Source organism: Heteronotia binoei, chromosome 1, assembly GCF_032191835.1.
Source record: "Heteronotia binoei isolate CCM8104 ecotype False Entrance Well chromosome 1, APGP_CSIRO_Hbin_v1, whole genome shotgun sequence".
NCBI lineage: Eukaryota > Metazoa > Chordata > Lepidosauria > Squamata > Gekkonidae > Heteronotia > Heteronotia binoei.
This window is the reverse complement of record NC_083223.1, coordinates 175,141,749-175,167,686: the sequence shown is the minus strand read 5'-3', so window position 1 is coordinate 175,167,686 and position 25,938 is coordinate 175,141,749. Positions and strand designations below refer to the sequence as shown.

The 25,938-nt window shown below is 41.0% G+C and overlaps 1 protein-coding gene across 2 annotated transcripts in view; it reads right to left on the bottom strand.

Annotated features, from left to right (window-relative positions):
* The window catches only part of LOC132575862 (latent-transforming growth factor beta-binding protein 1-like), a 368,464-nt gene that overhangs the window by 85,259 nt on the left and 257,267 nt on the right, over positions 1–25,938 (bottom strand). For both annotated transcript variants that reach the window (XM_060244552.1, XM_060244558.1), the window contains exons 19-21: positions 13,380–13,523; positions 6,049–6,231; positions 4,653–4,739 (exon numbers count right to left, since the gene is read on the bottom strand). In XM_060244552.1, coding sequence (XP_060100535.1) covers positions 4,653–4,739; positions 6,049–6,231; positions 13,380–13,523 — 414 coding nt within the window. The remainder of the gene's footprint in view (positions 1–4,652; positions 4,740–6,048; positions 6,232–13,379; positions 13,524–25,938) is intronic.

The following is a 25,938-nucleotide window of genomic DNA, read 5'->3' as shown; positions in this document are numbered from 1 at the left end:
CGTTTAATGAAATGGCACATGGAAAAGATATTTGTGCAAATCTCAGATCTTTGAAGAAAGATTTTATCTCATTTACACAGCTTCTTAAGAGATTATTTTATGCTGACAGCTAATGATTTGAGGGAAAAAGATCCAACAGCTAATGAAATGGTAAATCTACAGGGGTCCAGTACTAAAAAGAGTGAATTGATGGCAATGAAAGTAGAAGGGAAAATTGTTATTTTGCAAAACAAAGAAAAAATAAGATGGTCTCTTCTGATGCACTTTCAAAACTAACCCGGAAGTTAAGCTGCAGTAAAATGAAGTGGAGAAGAGAAAATGGCGATGAATTCTTCCCCCTGTGGTTGAGGGGGCAGGCCATGTTGAGAAGAGAAAAGCGGCACTTCAATCAACAAATTTGAATTTGGAAGGCCATTCGGAAAAAGGACTTTGGATTTTTTGCTTCTGCTTTGGTGAATGGCTGAACAAGGAACTCTGACTAAGAAATGGAAGGTGTGTGAATAAGTGGGCTGCCTCGGATACAATTTGGGTGCAGAAATCAAAGGAACTCAAAAATTTTTAATCTTTGGGAAGAAGGACTCTGGAATCTGGGTTCTTTTTTTTTCTCTTTTCCTGGTGAATAAGTAAACATTAGGGTTGCCAAGTCCAATTCAAGAAATATCTGGGGACTTTGGGGGTGGAGACAGGAGACTTTGGGGATGGAGCCAGGAGACATTGGGGGTGGAGCCAGGAACAAGGGTGTGACAAGCATAATTGAACTCCGAGGGAGTTCTGGCCATCACATTTAAAGGGACAGCACACCTTTTTAAATGCCTTTCTTACATAGGAAATAATGAAGGATAGGGGCACCATCTTTTGGGGCTCATAGAATTGGACCCCCTGGTCCAATCGTTTTGAAACTTGGGGGTTATTTTGGGGAGAGGCACTAGATGCTATACTAAAAATTTGTTGCCTCTACCTCAAAACATAGCCTCCCCAGAGCCCCCAATACCTGCGGACCAATTCCCCATTATTCCCTATGGGAATCATTCTCCATAGGGAATAATAGAGTGCCCAGTAGACATTTCCCTCCCCCCCCCCCGCTTTCTAAAGCAGGGGGAGGGCCTCCAAACCAGGGAATCCCCTGCCCCCTCCCTCTCTCTCACACACAAATACTTACTGGGTCTTGTTCCTGCAGAACTTTACTTGATCTGAAAATGAAAGCAAAATAAAGGGAGGGGCCGTTCTCCAAAGCCCTTCCTGCTCAGCCTTAAAGGCACATATTTTAAAAATGGACCTGCAGGAGCTCTAAAACTACATGGTGATTTTGGGGGGCTGGGAGTGAGGAGAAGCCTGTAAAAACCTGGGATCCCCTGCTGGGACCTGGGGATTGGGAAGCCTAGTAAACATGTAACCATTAATAATGAACAGATGTTAAACTCTAAAAGAATGAGAGATTTTGAAGAAGTGATATTAATGAGTGTAGTTAACATAATTCTCTATATAGATGTATTGACAGTTTGCCTATTTAGTGAGACTGCTCCTAATGATGTAAGAATAGAATCAAAGGTGAAAAGGCAGACAGCATAATTGTTGTGGAATTTGGTAGACTTGGTAATTTGGCAGACTTGCTTTTAATGTGTTAGCAGGAGAAATGGTTTAGACGGAGATAGACAAAACATTTAGTTGTATTTGATGTATCTCATGTAATTTGTTATGAACAAAGAAAAGATTTTCATGTGCTTCTTTTAATAAGGATTTTGCTAAATCAACAACTTAATTTGTGCTTATTATAGGCGTAAGTTAAATTAGATAAACTTGACGTTGAGACAGTCTTGAAAGAAAAAAATCTTTTTTATTAACTGGTTATATTTACTTTGTGTTTAAGAAGAACTGTTTAGATTTGCATTGCTTCATTAGTTTAATAAAAGAATTATTCTTGTTTTTATTCTAGTAAAAGAAGAAAGGAAGATAATATTTAAGGAGATTTTTATACTTGTAGGCAGAAAGATTTGAGCATTTTATTGGGAGGTGGAATTATAATTGATATATTTGTACTGGTTTCTGTTTCTGTTTTTCCCACTCTGTAAAGCCCCCTTTTCCCTCTTTTTATGTATCTTCTGCAATGCTTCTTTTTTGTAGTTTAAACCAATAAAACTTTTTAAAAACTAAATATTGCTCCACAGAATTCAAAAGGTACTTATCACTCTGCTATCTGGCTTTTGACATAACTTAATCTTACAAACATTTCTACAAATTTAAGGAAAAACACTCTACAGCCATGTAGCTGTAATGTCTTACATATAGCAATGGTGCTCATACTTAATAGACTGAACAGGCAGCATGCAAATTGACTACTGATGGTTTTAATTATATTTTACAGAAAAAATATTCTTGCACACATCCTTCTAATTGAGTTATTTCATACTCACTCCTTATTTTTGTTATATTTGGAATTTGTTTCTTTTCCCAACCTCATTTCTTATACTTTACCATACTTTACCATTTAATGTACTTATTTCTTCAAGTGGGTGTTAGACAAGTGGGAGCAGCACATAAGTGGGCCAAATTACTCAGCTGTAAACTCATTGTTGTGAAAAGAATTACTCTTCATTTATATCACAATAACAGTAGAAATGATGCCAAGAAAGAAATATTTTATATATCTGCTTAACTGTTCTATAGGTAAAACTCCCAGATACTCAAGTTTTCCAGAAAGGATGAATAGGCTATATAAATATTTGTTCAGCTACTCTTCCAGAAATTGAGCAGCCTGAAGATTTTTTAGAAAACCTTAAGACCAAACTTGACATCCATACTACCAAAATAATGATTTTTAAAACATGGGAGTCTGAAATAACACCTTAGCTTGTGGAAGAAAACTGAAAAGGGAAGAACTGAAAACTGAAAGGGAACTGTACGTTATACTGAAGAATACTGAAGGATACATGCAAATGAATCACATCACCACATATCATGACATTATATTAACACCTTATAGGTCACTGCATTACTCTGGTGCTGCCAGTTACACACTATGGGTACTAGAGTTTAAGAACAGGATATCATGCACTAAGAAAGCAACATTACTCTGTAATTTTTCTATACATTACCAAAATGCATAGGTCCAAAGTTCATTGACTTTAATGGGCATATACTACAATTTTCGCCAGTAGTAAGAACATAAGAGAAACCATGTTGGATCAGGCCAATGGCCCATCCAGTCCAACACTCTGTGTCACACAGTGGCCAATAAATATATACACTGTGGCTAATAGCCACTGATGGACCTCTGCTCCATATGTTTATCCAATCCCCTCTTGAAGCTGCTATGCTTGTAGCCGCCACCACCTCCTGTGGCAGAGAATTCCACATGTTAATCACCCTTTGGGTGAAGAAGTACTTCCTTTTATCCCTTTTAAGCTGACTGCTCAGCAATTTCATTGAATGCCCACAAGTTCTTGTATTGTGAGAAAGGGAGAAAAGGACTTCTTTCTCTACTTTCTCCATCCCATGCATAATCTTGTAAACCTCTATTATGTCACCCCACAGTCGACATTTCTCCAAGCTAAAGAGCCCCAAGCGTTTTAACCTTTCTTCATAGCGAAAGTGTTCCAAACCTTTAATCATTCTAGTTACCCTTTTCTGGACTTTTTCCAGTGCTATAATATCCTTTTTGAGGTGCGGTGACCAGAATTGTACACAGTATTCCAAATGAGACTGCACCATCGATTTATACAGGGGCATTATGATACTGGCTGATTGGGTAGACATCTAAATATTTAGATGGAAAAACTGCATTCCTCTCTAAGCATTAATACTGAGTCCATCTTATCACAAAATAGCACTGCCATTTATAGTTGGGTAAATGTTTTTGCCCACTGTGTGAAATGTCTCCTTTTTTGCAATTTTCCCAGATCATTTTGTAAAATAGAAGAAAATGGGAGGGGGAACTGTAAAAAAAATATATCCCTATTCTTAAGGCTCTCTTGCTGTAGTCCAGTTTGGATAGAATGTGCATCAATGATCGTATTCTGTACTAAGAAACCATGCATAAGGATAGGAAAGTAAATTTTGATTGCAGTGAAAAGTCTTGCTGCATAGATTGGCAGGCTTCAGCTTTGGGTCTCTTTTTCACAACATTTGTGTGTGTGTGTGTGTGTGCATGAATAGTCTCAATCTGGCCACATGTGGATGTTGCCTGCAACAACTGCCAGCAAAGTATGACAAATTATGGTAAATTAGCCATTTTCCTGGAAATGGAGATGCAGTCCTCCCTCCCTCCCCCCCAATTCAGAGAAAAGGCACTGGGAAGACTTCATTCACCCTTACTGACATCTTACAGCCAATTCTGGTCAGCTAACTTACTATAATAATTTCCTTAGGTTAACTGCAGAATTCCAGACTGATTGAAATCACACAGCAAAGAAGTTCATTCCATTAAAAAAAACATGTATGAGCAGCAGATCAAGAAAACAATAAACTGAACGTTTTTGTTAAAAAGGACTTTCCCCTTTCATGTCCTTCCACTCTCCCCTTTCACCAATTTGTGCATCAAAAATCAAATCTCAGTAAAACCTGGCACAGCTCTTTTTCTAAACAGCATTTAAAATTGCTTTAATTTCCCCCAGGATCTGCAAAATACTGGTCAAGTCTCAATGAATGGGGCTGACCTTTGTAAGTTTCTGTAACGGCTCCATAAGATGGCTCTTCAGAAGGTATGAATCCTTTCCCTTCAGGGCACAGTTCAATAAACTCAGCTAGGAGGAGGAAGAACCAAGAATAAGAAATGTATTAATGTATCATGGCATGAAATAGATTATGACTTTTCCATAGTATTGTCTTTCTCTAATTCTCATTTTATATTATTTCCATCATTGCCCTTCACTAGAAAAATTAGAATCAGATATATGGGAATGTTGGATTCTTAACTCTCCCACACCAGCTTGCCACACCAACCAAACTAAATGCAAGATGGATTGTAGGATTCAGATCATGGGGGAATGACATAAATTGTGTGGGAGATAGCCAAGTGTCAAATTAAACAAGTTTTACAATTTTGAGCCCTGTGATTTCTCTTTCAGTCAGCTTTCTGCTGTCAGACCTAATTTAGCTTCCAGTGATACAAAGCTTATGCTAAGGTAAGAATGTGAACAAGAAATTACTTTTCTTTGAAAAAAAGCCTCTATTGGAATCTGAAGGACTGGTACTTTTTTTGTATGTGATGTACTGTAGCTAGAAATGGGGGGAAAGCCACAAGAAATCCACACACTGAACTTCAACTTTGGGTCTCTTCAAATCACGTGTGTGTGTGCGCATGAACGCACATGTGCATGAGAAGTCTCAGTCTGGCTGAATATAGATATTGCCTGCAACAATACCAGCTGAAAAAGTTCAAGCATCATCAAAAGAAATAATGCTGATTACGTGCATATATTACAGCTATCCATAAGACTACATGACTGAGAAAAATCTGGGATGATTGTATATATAAAGAAGTTAGCAGTTTAACCAACACTTTGTTCCTGATGTTTATTGCTTGTATTCCTAATGTTCATACTTTTCTTATTAACATTTCATTTTTAAGCAATGCAGGACAGGTAGAATTACAGTTTATACAATATACAGCACAATCAGAAATTAACACACACACATTTTCATGCTAATAAACTGAGCAGCTATAAAACCACAGGCCAGCAAATATCCTGATTATTAGGAGAAAAGTGTAATATATTTTAAATAAAGAATTGTCCAAAATAGGCAAGGAAGTAAATATAAAGTGCTGGATCCTATGGATGCAAGAGTCAAAGGAGCTCACTCAAGAAGATATTTCCTGTTTTCCCAAGCTTTGAAATCCTTCTGCTGCTCACCTGCAGAGGATCTGGGAAGACCATCAGGCACACTGCTCTACCTTACTCCTCCATGAGCACAACAAATGAAAAGAGGGAAATTTTTGCCCCATTTCTCTTCCTCACTTCAACTCCTGTGCAGCCTACTGCAGCTGATGATCCCATATTATGGTGTTATCAACATTTAAGAATGCCCAGAGAATGAGAAATTGATGCTTACCACTTCCAAGAACAGGGCACGGGAATATTTCACAGTTGTCACCCCAGCCAGCACCCAAAGTACAGCAGCATTCTTGTTTGGTAACATTGGATGTTAGGACATTATCACAGAAATTTGCATCATTTAAATTGTAGTAACATTCCTTCTTTTCATCTGCTTGTTCCTTGGTGTCTACTGATACATCTAAACATAACCAGTGAAAGATACTACATCATACATGAAAAATAATGAAACATTCAAAAATAAATCCTCACAATCTCAGATATACAAGTTTCTATAATTCACAATCTGTAGCAATTTCTATGGATATAATGCTGGGTGATCTGTTAACCTTGATCAAGAAGATGAGAAAAAAATGTAGGATTGCAAGTTCTCACCTCTGATTTGTGCTCTCTTTTGTCCTCTTAAAGTGAAATTTTTGTATGTATTTTTGTTTGTTTTTTTAAGTGTCAGTACTCATATATAAGGCTGTGTTGATTTCTACCAATTTACCCTTCCTTTGCAAGACCCCACAAGGCTGTTTCTGAGGATCTACTAACCAGGCTGCACCTGGGGGTAGTGAATCATTGCTGTACTCTTCTTAAGATAGTGCAGCAATTACTCCCCACCCCTGGGTACTTAATTTGTCTTAATAGTGTAATTGGATACAGGCCATTGTCTAGTAAGCCTTACAACAATCCTGTAAAGTAGAGCAGTGTTGTTATCTCCAGGGTACAAACAGGGGTTTGAGACTGAGAAGTTATGGCTTGCCTTACCTAAAGCTACCTGTGAGTTTAAAGAATTAGTGAGAATGGACCTGGGGACATCATTTCTATTTGCCTTTCCAAATGTGCACTCAACTGTTTTATTTTTGATTTTCTGGCAGAGCTGCCCACCAGTGAGGAAAAAAACTGACCTAACAAGAAACAGATTTGCACAAAGCGGGCAAAGCCTTTTTACAATATGGAAATCAGCAATAATATCTGCAGAACAAGTTGCTCTTAGAGACACAGGAGAAGGGGCTGGTTGAAAAGTCAGCAACCCTATTTGTGAAAGGCACCTTGAGAAGGATTTCAAAAGTTTAACTCAAACACTGTTATTTTGCTGTAGGAGGAAATAATCTCCTACCCTACAAGGGAGGGAGGAAGAGCAGGTGACTGGCTGCTACTTCTCTCTCAGCTCGGCTCTTCCACCACCAGCTCCTCCTGCCCAGCCCCTCCCCTGACCAAATCCTTCAACAGGCACCATGCCCAACTGGTTAATGGGGCAGTAGCTGCTCCTTGTCTGCTGCTCTCCCCATTGCCTAACCTGCCTTCCCTGTTTGGCCTCTTTGCCAGCTCAGCCTTCTCATTCCATAACCCCACAAGGGAGGAAGGTAGAGGAAGGTGACCACCAACCATTTCTCTGTGGCTGATCCCCTTCCCCCACCTCACCTCAGTCTGGCCTCTTCCTCTGAGAGCTCTTCCACTGCTGCTACTGGGCTCTGTGCCCAACTGGACCATGGAGAAGTTGCAGCTCTTGGCCTGCTTGGGCCTGCAGTGATTAATCACTCTGCCTGGCCTCCAATCACCTGCCCATCCCCGGAAAAGAGCAGACAGTTCCCCATCCACGTAGCTTGCAGGATGCTGGTGGCTGAGTTCCTTCTTCCTATTAAGCTCAGGCTAGGCACTCAAGTCCATGTTCATACACACTCAAGCCCATGACCACCACCTGTGACAGCTCAACTCATGGTGTAGCCAGTTCTGTGTGTCTGCTCTTGCTGTTGTGTCTCTGGCTCCTTGATTTGGTGTCTATGTGCATGCCTTCCCTAATCTACCTCCTCTCTTTCTCTGGCTGAGTGGGGTGGGCTGGAGTGCAAGGATCAGGACTTGGCAGAGCCCCCCCCCCCCCCAACAGAGCTGGTACTCAGTACTGGTGAGTTCCATCAAAACAAAAACAATGGAAATTTCCCATACCGTCTTTAATTGTGGTTTCATTACAGTGAGATTAATTACAATTAATAAATGCTAACCAGACTATTCTTAACCAGCAGTTGCTTCCTAACTTTGGCTTGTATCAAATCCTGATTAAGTGAAAACTTGATTAATGCTAACTGTGGTTAATTTACTGATATAATTTCAATTAAGACCAGTCCTGGAAATTTGCAAAAAAAAATCTAGGACAGAGATGTAACTGGTTGAAATGCATTTATTATATTTATATCAATATGTAACTTGCTGTATCTTGAATGGCCAAAGAATATGACGTTCTAGCCATCTGATTTACAAATCACCCCATCTGACTGACACAGAACAGAACTATTCCAGAAAATAGGGCTCCCTCAAATATAAGAATACAAATTATCAATGTATATATTTAAGGTCCTAGCAAGGCACACCCAGAAAATTATGGGCCTGCACAAGTCATTTATTGCCTTAAACTGCTTTTAATAAGTGATGACAAAGGTTTTGTGGCACTTATGTCCACAAAATATCTTAATGATGTAGTGAATAGAATACGTCCAGCTAAACTAAGGCATTTATTTTTATTTAACTGTTATCCGACATTTAAATATTAATTTTCACTCTTCAGGAGAATGCATGTTTGTTTCGGTGGATATGAACTGGCAGACATTTATTCAAATTTAGCACACTTATAACACATTTTTTTTCTTTGATATTTTGCCAAGGACAATAAGTGTACTGTGGGGGAAACACCCAACTGAGTGCTATTTTATCTTTGTTAGTCTAGTCTGTGGTCTCTCCTCATCAGATAATTACAGTTTTCCATAATGTGCTGAATTTCATAAACTCCAGTGGTTTTGTGGTATTAGCCATTGCCCAACAAGAAACAATCCAAGACTATAATGTGTCAGAGAAATACAGCTGAACTAAACCAGTTCTCCCAAGGTGAGAGAAAACGCAATACCTTAGCCACCAAAGAACACATTTTCATTGGATACATGCCATATGTCCAGATGACCCAGAGTCAACATCTTGAAGAGCAAAAACCCACCAACTCCTAGAAAGCACCACAAACCGCAGCAATTTTGACACTGTTTTCCAAGGAAGGAAGGCCAGAAACTAGTCTACAAGGCAGGAGAAAGAAACCGCTTGTTGCAAACATAGTTTAGTGGAACCTTAAAAATCAACACCTGCAATAAGCTTTCCTGTGCCATGGCAACTCCCTTTGTCAGATACATGAAGAGGTCATGTAAGTGAGTAGGTATATATCCTGTAAGTACAGAGAAGCAAGGACCAAAAATTATTTTTTACAAAGTGTGACTGAAGGGCAAGAAATCCCACAGACAGCAGTTATGCATGTCATAATGTTATACAGAATATAAATAAACATAGAATGCAGTCAAATGAGTGCAACATCCAAGCACAGGGGATAGAACTCTTGTGTTGTTTTTGCTGCAAGAGATTGGTGCAGCTACCCCTTTGGAATTTGACACTCATTGCTGATAGTATTTAATCCTGTTTTATATTTAAATTTCTCCTCCCATGATCTGTCCAAAAGTTTTAAAAGAACTGTTTACCCAGCTGTGACTGAGGTTTAGTTATGAATGGAGAAAGAATTTACATAGACTGATGTAGATCTGCATGTTTATGATTTCTTTCACATTAGTAGCCTCTTAAATACACAGGCTGTTTTGTAAGATGTTTGCTTTTTAGTACAATTCTGTAGAAAAAAACAGTAGAATATATCTGTATTCTATTGTATAGGCGGAACTGACTATATGTGGAACTGACTTGTGTCTTACTAAAACACTTCAAAACCGGATATATTGCAAGTATTGTTGCTACAGATCATCGACCAGTGACACCTGTAGGCATGTGAGATATGTGAAGGAAAGTATTTTATCCTCACAGATCTCTTGCATTCTTGCCTTACGGGTTTTCCAAATACATCTATACAGAAGTGATGAGCTCTTGGAAGTAAGAGGTGCAAAATGAATTATGTCAATCTGATGCTAAGAGGACTTAATATAAGAACATAAGAGAAGCCATGTTGGATCAAGCCAGTGGCTCATCCAGTCCAACACTCTGTGTCACACAGTGGCCAAAAAACCCAAGTGCCATAAAGAGGTCCACCAGTGGGGCTAGAAGCCCTTCCACTGTGTCCCCCCCACCCCAAGCACAAGAATGCAGAGCATCAATGTTCCAGACAGAGAGTTCCAAAAATAAACTGTGGCTAATAGCCACTGATGGATCACTGCTCCATATGCGTATCCATTCCCCTCTTGAAGCTGTGTATGCTTGTAGCTGCCGCCACCTTCTGTGGCAGTGAATTCCACATGTTAATCACCCTTTGGGTGAAGAAGTACTTCCTTTTATCTGTTCTAACCTGAAGACTCAGCAATTTCATCGAGTGTCCACAAGTTCTTGTTTTGTGAGAAAGGGAGAAAGGCCCATCCAGTCCAACACTCTGTGTCACACAGTGGCAAGAAAAACTCAGGCGCCATCAGGAGGTCCATCAATGGGGCCAGGACACTAGAAGTCCTCACACTGTTGCCCCTCCCAAGCACCAAGAATACAGAGCATCACTTGCCCCAGACAGAGAGTTCCAACAATATGCTGTGGCTAATAGCCACTGATGGACCTCTGCTCCATCCAATCCCCTCTTGAAGCTGTCTATGCTTGCAGCTGCTGCCACCTCCTGTGGCAGTGAATTCCTTGTGTTAATCACCCTTTGGGTGAAGAAGTACTTCCTTTTATCTGTTTTAACTTGACTGCTCAGCAATTTCACTGAATGCCCACGAGTTCTTGTATTGTGAGAAAGGGAGAAAAGTATTTCTTTCTCTGCCTTCTCTATCCCATGCATAATCTTGTAAACCTCTATCATGCCACCCCGCAGTCGACGTTTCTCCAAGCTAAAGATCTCCAAGGGTTTTAACCTTTCTTCATAGGGAAATTGTTCCAACACTTTAATCATTCTAGTTGCCCTTTTCTGCACTTTTTCCAATGCTATATCTTTTTTGAGGTGCAGTGACCAGAATTGTACATAGTACTCCAAGTGAGGCCGCACCATCGATTTATATAGGGGCATTATAATACTGGCATTTTTTTACTGCAATCGTACACTGTCTCAACATTTTCAGTGAGTTATCTACCACAACCCCAAGACTCGGTCAGTCTCTGCCAGTTCTTCACACCTCAGAAACTTGTATTTATAGTTAGGATTTCTGGCCCCAATGTGCATTACCTTGCACTTGGCCACACTGAACCTCATTTGCCATGTTGATGCCCACTCACCCAGCCTCAACAGATCCCTTTGGAATGCCTCACAATTTTCTCTGGTTTTCACCACCCTGAACAATTTAGTGTCATTCACAAATTAGCCATTTCACTGTTTACTCCCAACTCTAGATCATTAATAAACACGTTAAAAAGCATTGGACCCTGAGCCTTGCGGCACCCCACTGCTTACCACTGTCCACTGAGAAAACTGCCCATTTATACTCACTCTTTCCTATTAATTAGCCAGTTTTTGATCCACAAGAGCACTTGTCCATTTACCCCATGACTCTTGAGCAAACTTAGGAGCCTTTGATGAGGAACTTTATCAAAAGCTTTCTGGAAGTCAAGGTAAACAACATCTATTGGGTCCCCTTTGTTCACATGTTTGTTCACCCCCTCAAAGAACTCTAACAGGTTAGCGAGACAAGATCTTCCCTTACAGAACCCCTGCTGAGTCTTCCTCAACAATTTTTGTTCATCAATGTGCCTACTAATTCTCTCTTTAATAATGGTCTCCACTAATTTTCCTGGTATTGAAGTCAGACTGACAGGCCTGTAATTTCCTGGATCTCCTCTGGAACCCTTTTTAAAGATGGGGGTGACATTAGCTACTTTCCAGTCCTCAGGAACGGAAGCAGATTTTAATGAAAGATTACATATTTTTGTCAGGAGATCCACAATTTCACCTTTGAGTTCTTTCAGAACTCTTGGGTGTATGCCATCCGGGCCTGGTAACTTATCAGTTTTTAAATTGTCTATCAGTCATAGGACCTCTTCTCTCATCAGGTCTTTCAATACCCCTCCCAAAATCAGCAGTTCTGAAGTGGGCAAACACTTCTCATCTTTCACAGTGAAGACAGAGGCAAAAAATGTATTCAGCTTCTCAGCCATTTCCCTAACATCTTTTAGTAATCCTTTTACCCCTGTCATCCAACAGCCCCACTACCTCCCTGGCTGGTTTCCTGCTTCTAATGTATTTAAAGAATTTTTTATTATTGGTCTTTATGTTTTTTGCAATATGCTCCTCATAGTCCCTTTTTGCCTGCCTGATCACAGACTTGCATTTGATTTGCCACAGCCTGTGTTCCCTTTTATTAACATCACTTGGACTACCTTTCCACCACTTAAAGGAATCCTTCTTAACTTTTACAGCTTCCATTGCTTTGTTAATTAACCATACAGGTCTTTTTCTATACCTATTTGTGCCTCACCTAACTTGTGGTGTATATTTTATCTGAGCATCTAGGATTGAAGTTTTAAATAGTCTCCAAACTTCCCCAAGGGTTTTGACTGTATTTACATTTCCGTTCAGTTTCTTCCTCACATGCCTCCTCATCTCAGAGAAGTTACCCCTTCTAAAGTTAAAAGTGGTTGTGTTGGTCTTTTGGGGCAACTCTATATTTATACAAATGGTGAACTCAATAACATTATGGTCACTGCTCCCAAGCAATGCAATCACTTTTACATTCTCACCAGATCTTGGGCATTACTTAGAACCAACTCCTGGATTGCCTCTCCCCTGGTATGTTCCATCACCATCTGCTCCATAGCACAGTCACTAAGTAGAAACTCAATCTCTTTCTCCGAACCTTAAGTATTTTAATCTTATTTGGATTCTTTGGGTCTTTATTTTGGTATGCATTATAATTCTAAAGCTCGTTTTTGTGTACTGATTTCAAACACCTACTAAGCCATTTTGAGAGAGAAATCCTAAGCCAACTGTACTCAGAAATAAATTCTACTGAGTTCAGAAGGACTTACTCCAAGTCATTGTGCATAAGTCTTCTAGAAATGAACATCTGGTTTAAAAAAAACCCTACATACACACAAATAGCAGGTGAATTACAGTAATATAAATTCTGACAGTCCAATTAATACATAAAATTGGAGTGTAAGGGAAATTAAATTCTATCACATTCAAATTTGGAACAAAAATGAATCAAAAGTTTTTTTAAAAATACAAACAAGCAAAATGTACTGGAGTTTAAATAAGCCTGTAAATACACTAAAATACATTAAAACAATCTTAATTTTAACACTGACCACATGTTCACCCTGCTTTCTACATTTTGGCAGACTGAAATATGTACTTTTATCCAGCTTTTGCATTTGAAGCCAGTGGAATGTTACCTGGTGAGGAACGGAAGCGACACTGCCCGGTCATTGGGTCATACTCCTGGTTTTCATCAGAACACAGACACAGGAAGGAGCCTTCTACATTTTCACACAGGGCTTCCCCACACACCCCGCTCAACATTTCACATTCATTCACATCTGGAAAATGAAGCACAGTATCAATTCTAAAATCTTCTCAATTAACAACAGGGATTTATTGTCACTGAGGTTCACATATATAGCTGAAAACTATTTAAGATTTTTTTTTAAAAAAAAGAAAGCATATTTAATGGTGCGGACTCCCTGAAGATGAATTAGATACCTTAAGATAAAGGTTCTTAAAAATACACAAAATACAGGCCATTGCTAAAAAGTTTTTATACTGCTGCCATTTTGCTACACAAATACCTGTTCTCATAAGTAATATAATAAATAGGCCATTGAAGTCAACTGATGCAATTCCCATAAATCAGTTTGGTAATTTTAGAGCTTTTTTTGACCATGAGTACCTCAAACAGTAAATGGTCATTGGAAATCACCTGTGTGACAACACAAAAGATGCAATACACTCTCCCACATTCGTATCTTCTAATATTAATTATGTGCTAATAACACATTATTTGTCCATAATATTCACTGTTATGGGGTATTAAAGTAAACCAGATTTGCCAGGGTCTATATGATAAGTCCTGGGTGTTCTCTGCATCTATGTGAATGTACTCCTTAGTAGAGATAGGCATGAACCAGGAAAATACAGTTTGTTTCATAGCATGTTCGGTTTGTGAGCCATGAGCCATCACAAACATTTAGGCACCAAATGAACCAGTGAGGTTTGTGAGGTGGTAGAATCCACCACCACCCCAGTGCTAGAATCACCAAGCTCAAAGGGGATCTCCGTCTGACTCTCTTCTACCTACCCTCCAGGTTTGGCAAGGATTGGATTTACAGGGTCCAAGTTTCACATGCCCCCCCACCACCAAAGGTGACCCCAGGAAAGTGCTTTCTGGGAAAATGACAAGCTCAGGTTCAGGAGGCTCAGGAGTGTATAGAACAGACCCTGGGCAGCTAGAGACATCAAACTGGCAGAGGATCTCCCTTTGATGCTCCTCTACACGCCCTCCAAATTATCTGCAGATTGGATTTAGGGGATCTGAGTTATGACCCCACAAAGAAAATGCCCTTAGGAAAGTGCTTTTGGGAAAAATGTCAGGTGCAGGTTCAAAAGTGTACAGAATGAACCCCCTGCAAGCTATACCCACCAAATGCACAGGCTGGAGAATTCTGCTCCCCTCATTGCTTTGAAGTTTGGTAAGAATTTTGATTGAATGGAGACAGTCTGTCAGGAAATGCATCCATAGATGAGCCTCCACAAACTGCTTGAAAGTTTGTGGAAAGTTTGTGCCAGTTGAATTGCCACAAACTTCAGTTTGCAAACCATGAACAGGCCAAAATTTGTCCCAAACTTTAATTCATGAGCCAGTTTGTTCCCAATCCTATTCCTTAGAAATTGGTTAACCCCCTCCCCTGCCCCCTACTTCAGTAGCATTCACTAGCATCCATGGGATGAAGCAATTCTCCGTTCTGTTGCTTCTTGAACATCTGAAAAAAAGAATAATTCTGGCGACTTTCACACAAGTAGGGCACAGCTCCAAAAGGAAGATTGACTTTTAAGAAATATTGTAATTCATGTGTTGTGTAGTTCTATCATTGTAGCCATTCTGTTGTGAACTTTTTCAGTGTGATAAAATAAAGATGACAATAGGCTTACAAAACATCACTGAACTATCTTCTTCAGAGTAAAGCTATGAACAGTGATGGAAGTGTGCAAGGTAAAATAAGAATAAAGTTCTCAAAAATATTTTATCCACATTCATCATAAATATTATATTTTCAGTATAACACTATGGTTCTGAAAGTACAGTAGTTCTGAGAGTATCATCCACTTTCATCACTGGCTAATGCAGCTGAGATCATAGTTTCCCCCTTTGACAGTGTTTCCCCCTTTCTTCTCCATGTCCCATCTTTAAATATACACACAGGCAGGCCTCAGATTCAGCGGGAGCTCATAGAAGTGCAGCTCCTGAACCTTTCTGACAGTTCCACCTCCTCCTTCCCACCTTGTCCACAATAGTAGGTGCAGCTGCATAACAATCCCTGGATGAGCTCCACCACCGTTTTTTTTACAAAACGACCCCTGCATACAGGTAATTTTACCATCGAGCATCTTGTATGTTTTCCCCCTCTGTCTGAGTTAACATCTGATGTTTTCAAAGTTCTCTGAAAGCATTTATAATAGTCATAGCATTGCCCTATAGAATCCTGCAATTTAATGATTCTAAAAGAGGATGAAAGATTTAAAAGAGAGCACAGAATCCACATAAAACTTCAAATTCACAGATCACCTTCAAGCAAGCAATAATATCTAAGCTAGTTGGTTTCTATTGTAGTTGTAGCCTTATGTTTGCACTGCCATGTTTCTGTTGCAATCCTTAACACTTTGTTTAAATGCACTGTCTCTACACAACATGTTCATAAGCATTCCACACTGTACTGTGTATACAGGATATGTAATAATGGGGTTATTCATTCAATTTTGAAAGTGGGGCTAGTTTTTTTTAATGTTGCATATCAGCCAATAGTCAGAAATGCAGCCTTTGTCTTTGTATTGCTAAATTTTGAAGAGGAAGAGGAAAAATAATTGAAATAATGGTCTGATTGCAAAATAAGTAGGTGCGTGCATAACACAAGCTGACTATGCCTGAAATAAATGGAAGTGAAACAGTGGAGTATGTGCCGGGATACAAGAAGCTGTCAAACATTTATCTGAATAACTTCTGCTATGGCTATGGAAAACAGCCAGGTGAAGCCTGTACATTTGTATTAACCCTGCTTGAAATTTCATGACTTTTAATATTAAAGTATTGTTTTTTCTTCCTACTATATATGAGCTTAGACTTCTCACTAAATGGAAATTCCATTCCTGAAAAAAGAAGGAAATTATTAAGCAACAGTTTAAAAGGAAAAATTAAGAAAATAAGTGACACCTTATATGGCATCAATCACAGTTCACTGGAAACATACAGAGTGGTAGAATTCATACTGCTATACCAGAAAGGTGGAATTCAGGAACACTTCCCTATTTGATGGAACAAAATACCTTTGAATACCTAAAATGTTGTCCTGATCAGATGGTTTCAGCAAGTAAAGTCATATTTTGATGAATTCCAGTTACGATTATGACATTTTGAAAAATACACCAACACCATAAATTCTGTCATGATTCGTTTTCCTTCCATCATGGGATCACTTATAATGCTAAATGACATGACTCATCATTCAGCTCAGTCTCTTCAGTACCTCAGCAAGATCAAGCCAAAGGTGACTCTGATGACAACTCAGAAGTAGGTAAGGAATGCCTCCACCTATTGAGTTGTCAATAGATGCAGACCTTGCCCCAGGTTTATAACCAAAGCTGTCAAGAAATTATGGTCACTCCATATATGGAGTTGTGACAAGCACAAACTGTTCCCAGGAATTACACACACCTTGGAAGAAGAGGGAATCTTTCCACCAATGTTGCTAGAGCTTCATAGGGAAAAGAGGCAAAGGCAGAAGTGAATGTGGCAGTAAGTGCTCACATATGGAGAACTGCTGGCTCCATTTAAAGGACAAGAAACACGTGGACAGGAAGAGGCTGCTGTAGTCCCATAAAAACTGAGTGGTTACAGCCAATTCTTCATCCTTGCCCTTTCCTGGTGACTCCCTGGATCAGCCTTGGTTTCTGACTCCTTGTGCTTCTATCTTCATTCTGGACCTAAATACACCTAATGGATTTGTTCTGTATATCCTGGCTCCTTGTGCTACGACCTTTGCTCTGAGACAGGATGTTGGCTGCTCTTTTCTATCTCCAGTAGGGAGAAAATGCCCACCACTTGCAGTTTGGAGATTTTTGCAGCTCAGACACAAACTGTTGAGCGTGTCTCCCACCAACCAGAATCTCTAGCCTTTAACCCAGAAAAAAAAAAAAAAACTTGATTAACATGGTGACCAGCTAAAGCTGTTTCTTTTAAAATAGTAAACTGAAAAGGAACAAAGAAAGTCAGCACCAATGTTGGCTTGGCAGCCATCCTCCCAAACAATGAGATATTCATAGACTTCTCAACCAAAGGACACCTCCTGCTACAGCAAGATGGGCTGAGGATGTCCTCTCCTCTCCTTTAAGTAAAATGAAGCTTCACAGTAAGACCAATGTTACATTTTCCCTTGCAAAGAAGGAGACACTCTGAGATGTTTGAGATCTTACCAAGCAGTGCATTCAAAAAGGAAGGGAGAACTAGAAGCTAACTGCCCCTTTAAGGCTGTACACAACCTGTTGTAGGACCCACTGTCCCAAAGCTGCATCAGTTGAGGCAGTGGATTCCATTTTATAATTGAAGATAGATATCAGATTTATATCCCATGCTATACTCTGAATCCCAGAGTCTCAGAGCAGTCACAAACTCCTTTTATCTCCCTCCCTGAAAAAAGACACCCCGTGAGGTAGGTGAGGCTAAGAGAGTTCATAAGAACATAAGAGAAGCCATGTTGGATCAGGCCAATGGCCCATACAGTCCAACACTCTGACCGTTTTCGCACACAGCTTATCACGCAGTCACAATCCTGTTTCCTCCGCAGCATCCGGTCGGATTTCCCACGATCTGCATCGGAGTTACAGGAAGTGCTGCGGCTTTTGCGTAGCAAACGTAAACTGGGTTTTAGTGGTTTATGTTTGCTATGCAAAAGCCGTGGCACTTCCTGCAACTTCGGCGCAGATCGTGGGAAATCCGACCGAATGCTGCAGAGGGAACAGGATTGTGACTGCATTTGATGGACTGACTCAATAAAGGAAACCATTTTCCTTTATTGACTCAACATTTGATGGACTGACTCAGGATTGTGACTCAACATTTGATGGACTGACTCAATAAAGGAAGCCATGGCCTTCAATTTGCAAGACTGAATTCACAGGGTTATAAGTGACTTGACAGCACATAACATCCACACAAAACAAATGTGGAGACTGATGCTGAGGTGACTGCTTTGCAGATGCTGACAATACAAGCATTTATGTTGAAAGCTGCTGAAATAGCTGCACTCCTGATTGAATGTGCTGTTAACACCTTCTGGTATTTACAGCCCATGAGAGGAATATGCTAGTGCTATGTGTTTCCTTGGCTATGTGCTAAAATTAGTTTTGAAGACCTTTGCATTTGCTCACAGGATGAAAGGTTATAAACAGACTGTCCAACTTCCTGTAAGTCCTAAAGCCTTTAATGTAGATACATAAGGCTCATCTATGATCCAAAGAGTAGCAGGTCTCCTTTGGGTGGGAAGGCTTGAGGCAGAAAGAAGATAGAGAAATTTCAGCTGACCAATTGAACAGTAAGTTCACCTGTTATCCTTATGGAAAACATATTACCTATGGAAAGTGCATCCAACTCTGACAGCTTTCTGACTGATGTGACCAGTCAAGAACAGCTTGAGGTAACCTGAGTGAAGCCTCCCTTGTTGGTTCAAATGGAGGCTCAGTAAGAACTTGCAACATTACATGTTGTCTCCAGGATGGGAAACGTTCAGCTGGAGTATGTATAAGTGCCCTTCAAAAATGCTTGTAAATAGACCTGCTGATGGCTGAACAAATTTATTTGTCAGCTGTTCAAAAAACTGACAGTTCAGTGCCTACTCCCCAGGGTCCACATGATTGTGATTGAGCCAGTCCATCTATACACTGGAAAATAAGGTCTCTGCAGTAGAACCTCAGAAAGCATCTATGGGCCAGAAGGATGGAGACATGAAAATACAATTATGTGAGCTCAATACATGTGGAGCCCCCTAGGAGAACTGCATCTACAATAATCTTGAGGGTCTCCATCTTGAATTTCCTGTACCCTACATGCTCATTGAGGAACTGGAGGTCCAGGATAGCTCTCTAGTCCCTACTGTGTTTTGGCACCACAAAAGATTGACACCTAAGCATCTTAGATGAGATGGAACTGATTCAATTACTCTGATCATCTGCAGGTGATATATAATCTATGATTCACTGGAGCCTTGGGAACTGGGAACTGCAGGAATTTGTCCCATGGGGCTGACATGAATTTGAGTATCCCTGGGAGATGGTCTCTTAAGCCCATCTGTTGGTGTGCATAAGTTCCAGGCCTGGGCAAAGAACTGTAGCTGTCCTCCCACCAGTGATTGTTTGGGTGTCAGTTGGACTGTGGATGCTTCTTTGACTTACCTGTGGTGGGGTTTGGGCTGGCAGAATGAGGTATGTTGGATGCACTATATCCTTGTCTAGATCCGAAAGACTTTTTGTAGTTATTAAAATCTGGATACAGAACATTGTGAATGAAAGGACCCGCAGCCTTATTGCTTGGATTTTTGGTCTTCTGTCTTGAGAAAGGAATGGCTTCTTGTTTTTTGTCTCCACTAGGATCTTGTCAAGGTATTTTGCCAAAAAGCCTAGAAAAGGCCAACTATTAAATTAGCATTAGTGGTATGCATCAGTGGTCCAGGACTTGAACTACAGAGCCCTGCAAACTGTAACTGCAGTAGCCAAAGCTCTGGATGAAGATTTCATGGAATCCAGGCTGGATTCTGAAATAAAGAGATTACTTTCTCTATATTGTAGAGATAAGCTGACAAATGGTTACTCAAGTTGGATATTCACTGAACAATTTTCTTAAACAATGAACAGAGGCCATGGCTATGATAGAAGTGACAGATGAAGCTGTTACTTCATGAGATCCACAGAGCATAGCATCACTATTGTGGTCAGTGGTGTCCCTCAGAGATCCTTGCCCTCTAGGCCAAGAATCCATGATAGGGATTTTGAGGAGCCTCTTAGCCTCAGGAGAGAAGGAATGACCTGCACTTAACCTTCAGGAATGGCTTGTGCTGAGCCTCTGGGTGACCAGCACGACCCAATTCTCTTTCAATCCTGGGGTGAAGAAACATGGGAAAGGGAAAACTGCTGCTAGTTCCTTAGCATCACACAGGACCTCTGCATCTCCAGGAATTTGGTTGCTTTGGGGATTAAGGCCATGAGTATTGTAGTAGCTTTAAAGAGAAGGGTGGGGGAAATTTCCACTGTAAAAAGCTGTTTAGAATGTTGCTTCTGCCACTGTATATCCTTTTCTGGCAATTCCCCCTCCTCCCTGTCTGAATCCCAGAAAAAAAGATGGTGGAGGAATCCCTCCTCTTGTCCCTGGGAAGAATAGGAAGATTTTGTGCAAGGATGGCCCATGGAGTGCTTTCTAATAGTCCTTGGAGGATCACAGAGGCTACAGACAAAATGTTTTGCATCTCTTTGCAGAGCCCATAATTTGGCAAGAATCCTGGAGTAACAACTGGGTGAGGGAGAGTGGGCTGTCCACTGAGGTCTTTTGCTTTTGGATCAAAAAGCTGACTGCTGATTAACTAATAGCTTCATTCAAGCCTGTAAGCCTGGGGACACAGAAAAGCACCCTCCCCCATTCTGTGGAATTGCAGGGAGTGCCTGCCTCCTTACCACCACTGTCCCACTGCAGCAAACATTGCTCCTCATTATCTACAGCCCTGGCAGGTTTCCTTTGCCATTTACAGGCTTCTTTTAGCTAGGCTTGACTTTTTGCATCAAAAGCCACATAGCTGTTTGTGTCCCTTCTGAGATGGAGCAGTGGCTCTTCTTCAGGAGGAAGGTATGGAAGTGTTGGGGAATGCTTGTGCCAGAGTCATCTTCCAGCCCTTCTTCCAGGGAATTAATGGCTCCATCTCTCCATGCCAATGAGGTTGCAGAGTCACTGGCAACGGCAGAGCTGGTGGAGGGAGAGCAGAGGAAGGAGAGAAACTGCTTCTTCTTCTTTAATAGCTTAGAATTAGAAGGCAAGATACAGAAACATGAAAGAAAACAGCAACCTGTAAGTCCAAGAAAGGAACTTTGCAAGATCTCCAGAAGCCCTGCACCCACAAGAAGGCAGGAAGGAAAAAATCTGGTGGTGAATATTTCCTCCCCATTGGAAATGGAAAAGAACAACCTACTTCTTGCCTCAGGAATCATGGGGAGGAGAGCGCCAAACATCTCAGAGTGTCCTCCTTTCTTCAAGTGAAAAAGACAGGAACTAATACTGTACTATATATTTTTTAAAATAGCTAAAAACAGTCTAGGGGCCATTTTCAATAAGGGAAATTATATGGGTGGTCAAATCCATATCTTTCCTCCTGGCTGTGTTTGGGGATCAAAACACCATATTATGAGTTCCTGTCACAGAACTGCAGCCTCATATATAGTTTGGCCCTCACTTTTTGAATTTGAAGGGGGACCCCTGAATAATTAATGAATACTCCTATAATAATGAATGAAAGCATGCTTTTGCCTTCAAAAAGAGGGTGTCTGATGCAATGTTTGTTAGAAGCAGACAGCCTTCAGTGGGTGTGGATTCACAGATGTGTATTGGATAACAAAGAGGCCTCACTGAGAAGTTTCTTGCAAGAGCTGATAATGCATGGAGACAGAAGGTATAGAAAAATATTAGAAGGAGAGCAAGGGGGTGGGGAATGTTGAGTTAGATAAGCTGGGGTGGGCTGCCTGCTTGTTTTGGGTGTGAATAAAACTGGCAGGGTGTAGGATGATTTTAATGTAGTCATTTTAGAGTCTTATGGCCGGTTAAGTTCTGCTTTAGCTGCCAAAGTAAAATTCGTTTCATACCAGCAATGTGTGTGGACCTCGTTATTTCTCTGCTTCATTTTGGTGTGATTGGCCTGGAAATAACGGGGTAATGATTCTTCCTTCCCCTTGGGGTGGCTGCATAACCATCTGCCTTCCACCTTCGTGGTGGGAAGAACGGACTAGGCGCCACGGTCACATTTTTGATCAAGTCCAGCTCTCTCCGCCCTGGTGGGGGAAGGGGCCCAGCCAGCCAACCAAGATCCCGCGCCTGGTTGACCTGACGTGTGCAGGGAATTGAAAGATCTTCAGAATTGTGAGTATGAACTGTCTGAGAATTCTGATTACCTCTCCTTAGGAGAGAAGAAGGGTCTGATCACTCCTTAAGCCCTGTCTATTAGGCTCTGCTTTGGAGCTGAAGCACAGAAGCTAGGATCTGGGAGGATTTCTGTGGTATGTGTGAATGAGAGGAGATGAAGCCTCTAAGCAAGAGGGATCTTCTCTTGTGTAGTTCCCAGTAGGGCGACCTCACTGGGTCATGAGAGCGGGGGAATGTAAACCCTCAGGGCTCCCTGGCTGCCAGACCCCTTACTGGCAGCTCCTGTCTTCTGTTTGAGAGCCAGTTTGGTGTAGTAGTTAAGTGTGCAGACTCTTATCTGGGAGAACCGGGTTTGATTCCCCACTCTTCCACTTGCACCTAATGGAATGGCCTTTGGTCGGTCATAGTTATCACAGAGCTTGTCCTTGAAAGGGCAGCTTCTCTGAGAGCCCTCTCAGCCCCACCCACCTCACAGGGTGTTTATTGTTGGGGAGGGAGATAAAGGAGATTGTGAGCTGCTCTGAGACTCTTGAGTGGAGGGCGGAATATAAATCCAATGTCATCGTCTTCTGTTTTCCCTAGAAGTGTCTTGTCTAAACGTCTGGTGCCAGGGGGAACTTAAAAGCCAGAATTCTGGGAAATGTCAGAGAATGATAGCTCCACATGGGCAGGCAAGGCTCCTTTGTCCCTAAACCTTCCCTTCAAGAAAAATCTAACTTTTAGATTTGAATTTTTATTTATTTATTTATTTATCTGGGATTTATATCCCGCCCTTCCCATCGAGTGGCTCAGGGCGGCTTACAACATATGTAAAACTAACATAAAAATAAATTACACTATAAAATTAACATTTCATTAAATAATTAAAATCCAACGTTTGTTATAAATGTACATGTCGTTAAAATCAGACAGCGGTCGTAAAGCTACACTCTATTCAAATTCAAATACTGATTCGGTATACCGTCTTCAACATTTCGATGTTCCATATTCGAAATTCAGTAGTCAGTATACAGGTATACAAGAATACAAGGATACAAGGCCGGTTAGTTGTGGGCCAGCCGGAAGAGGGTTGTCTTACAGGTCCTGCGGAATTGAGTAAGATCCCGCAGGGCCCTTACCTCCTCCGGCAGCTGGTTCCACCAAAATGGAGCCATTACAGAGAAGGCCCGGTCCCTTGTGATCTTCAAGCAGGCCTCCTTTGGCCCGGGGACGACCAAAAGATTTTGAGATCCCGATCGCAATGTCTTTTAGAATAGAGAAACCTGGCTTTGTAAGGTAACAAAGACCTCTCTCTCCTTAATAAAATAAAGAAACAGAAGAGCAATGATTTCGACTAAAATTAGATGAGGCCAGTTCTCAGGGGGAGGTCTGGAGATCTCCTGGAATCACAGCACAAAGTTCCAAGCTGCAGACTCAGTTTTCTCTGCAGGGTAATGGAAGTTTGGTGTGAGTGAGAGCTCAGAGCCTGGTACCCTTGGGAGCTCATCTTTCTTTAGATTTCCATTCTAGATCTCTAGCAATCTGTCCTATCTGGATATGGCAACCCCATTCAGGAAATAAAACTAACTGCAGAGAATGTGGCCTTGCCCAAAAGATCAGGTCTCTGTTAGTGTGACAAAGTCTGCCACCTGTCTGGCCGAGGTGGGTCAGCAGACTTGCCAACTGATAGTCCAACACAGGTCCAAAGTCTGGTATTTCCCCCAGAAACACCAGGAAGGTAGGCTGCCACCAGACTGGATAAATCCTTTAGCACAGAGGCCCTAGTCAAGCCTCTGTCTATTAGGAAAACTCTAGAGAAAACCAAGCCACACCACTACAGCAAGGGGTTCCCCAAGTCAGTTTTCACAAATTGATAGTAGGTACTTCTGAAGGCTAGTGGGTAAGTTTGGCTCAGATTGTGGTGGCCCTGAAAGCAAATAACTACAAAAATAAACTTAAAGAAAGTTTATTTTACAAAATAGGCATGAAAGTATTGGTTTAAGTGAGCCATACAAAATAACAATGTTGTTCAATATAACTAACTAACTGGGTATAAATTCAGAGAGCTAGATATTATCATACAGAGTTCAAGGAGGCTGTTCAGTAAAATAGGCTCTAGTCTCGGTTAGGCTAGGCAAAGAAATGCACTCATTATGTTATTTTTATGCCTCCCAGACCCTCGTGGTGCAGCCAGTTAAGGCTATTCAGCTATCTCAGCACTAAAATTCAGTTGGTGCATGGCTACTGCATTACAGTTAGCCCAAAAGAACTTAGGTTCAGCTCTCTTAAAATCCAGCCAGGATGCAAATTAAACAAATACAATTTATTGCCATGATTGAGAGAGAGATTCAGAGAGTTGTACCTTTATTTTCACTTTTAAAATGGCAGAACCAAATACCTCTGAGAAAGAGAGATTAAACTAGTTTTGTTAAATATTTACTGCTTCAGTTCTATAAATTTCAGGCTCAAGGAAAGGCCTCTGAGCATGTACAGAGAGTGCCTAAGAGCAGCCCCAAACTGGAGCCTGGCCAAGGGAAGTTAAAGACTGCAAATCTGCAGTCCTCCTGCCCTTCTCCCCCACAAGAACACCGTGGCGCAGAGTGTTAGAGCTGCAGTACTGCAGTCCTAAGCTGTGCTCACGACCTGAGTTCAATCCCCAGCGGAAGCAGGGTTTTCAGGTTGCCGGGTCTAGGTTGACTCAGCCTTCCATCCTTCTGAGATCAGTAAAATGAGTACCCAGCTTTGCTGGGTGGAAAGTGTAGATGACTGGGGAAGGCAAAGGCAAACCACCCCATAAAAAGTCTGCCGTGAAAACGTTGTGAAGTTGTGAAAGCAATGTCACTCCAGACATTGGAAACGACTGGTGCTTGCACAGGGGGTCTTTCCCTTCCTGCCCTTCCCCCGTTAGGGAAGGAATGCTAATCCTCTTCTCCTTAATCTAAAATCTTTAACAGAAACAGAAAAGGGCAAAAGGAATAATAATGTTTTTTAGAATGCTGTGCCCTGATACATTAAACAGGAAAAAAAAATTCACCTCAAGTCTCTCCTCTTGAAGTACAAGCAACCAGGTGCCTTTAGAAAAAGAGACCTGTCTTCTTTTATAAATCAGACCCATAACTAAGCCAGGGAAGAAGAAATTTAGTCTTAATTGTAGAAATAAGAAGTGTAAAATCTGACCCCCCCCCCCACCAGGCAGTTATCTCATCACCTTCCCCATTTTGTGTTTATATATATGCCCCATGGTATCTAAGGGGGGAGGCACAATTGAGATATTTTTCTGAATTCTCATCTTCTCCTGATTTTGGGTCTAAAGATACAAATTCAAATTTTGAAATTCTGCAACAATGTCTCCATAAAAAAAATGAGTAGTTCTAGATGCCTGGAAGGAAAGATGTGCATATGTTGAAAGAAGCAAGCCAGTTTAAAAGCTTCTTGGCTTGCTCAAAATACTGTTTTGCAAGGGTGCCAGTCTCAAAAATATAATGTAATGCCCAGAACGTTAAGGCTAGTGCCTCTGGGAGAGAAAGTGTCCAAGAAAATGGACTGCATGCCTTGTAATCTTCAAATTTAATTCCAATATTCAGAAATCTCCA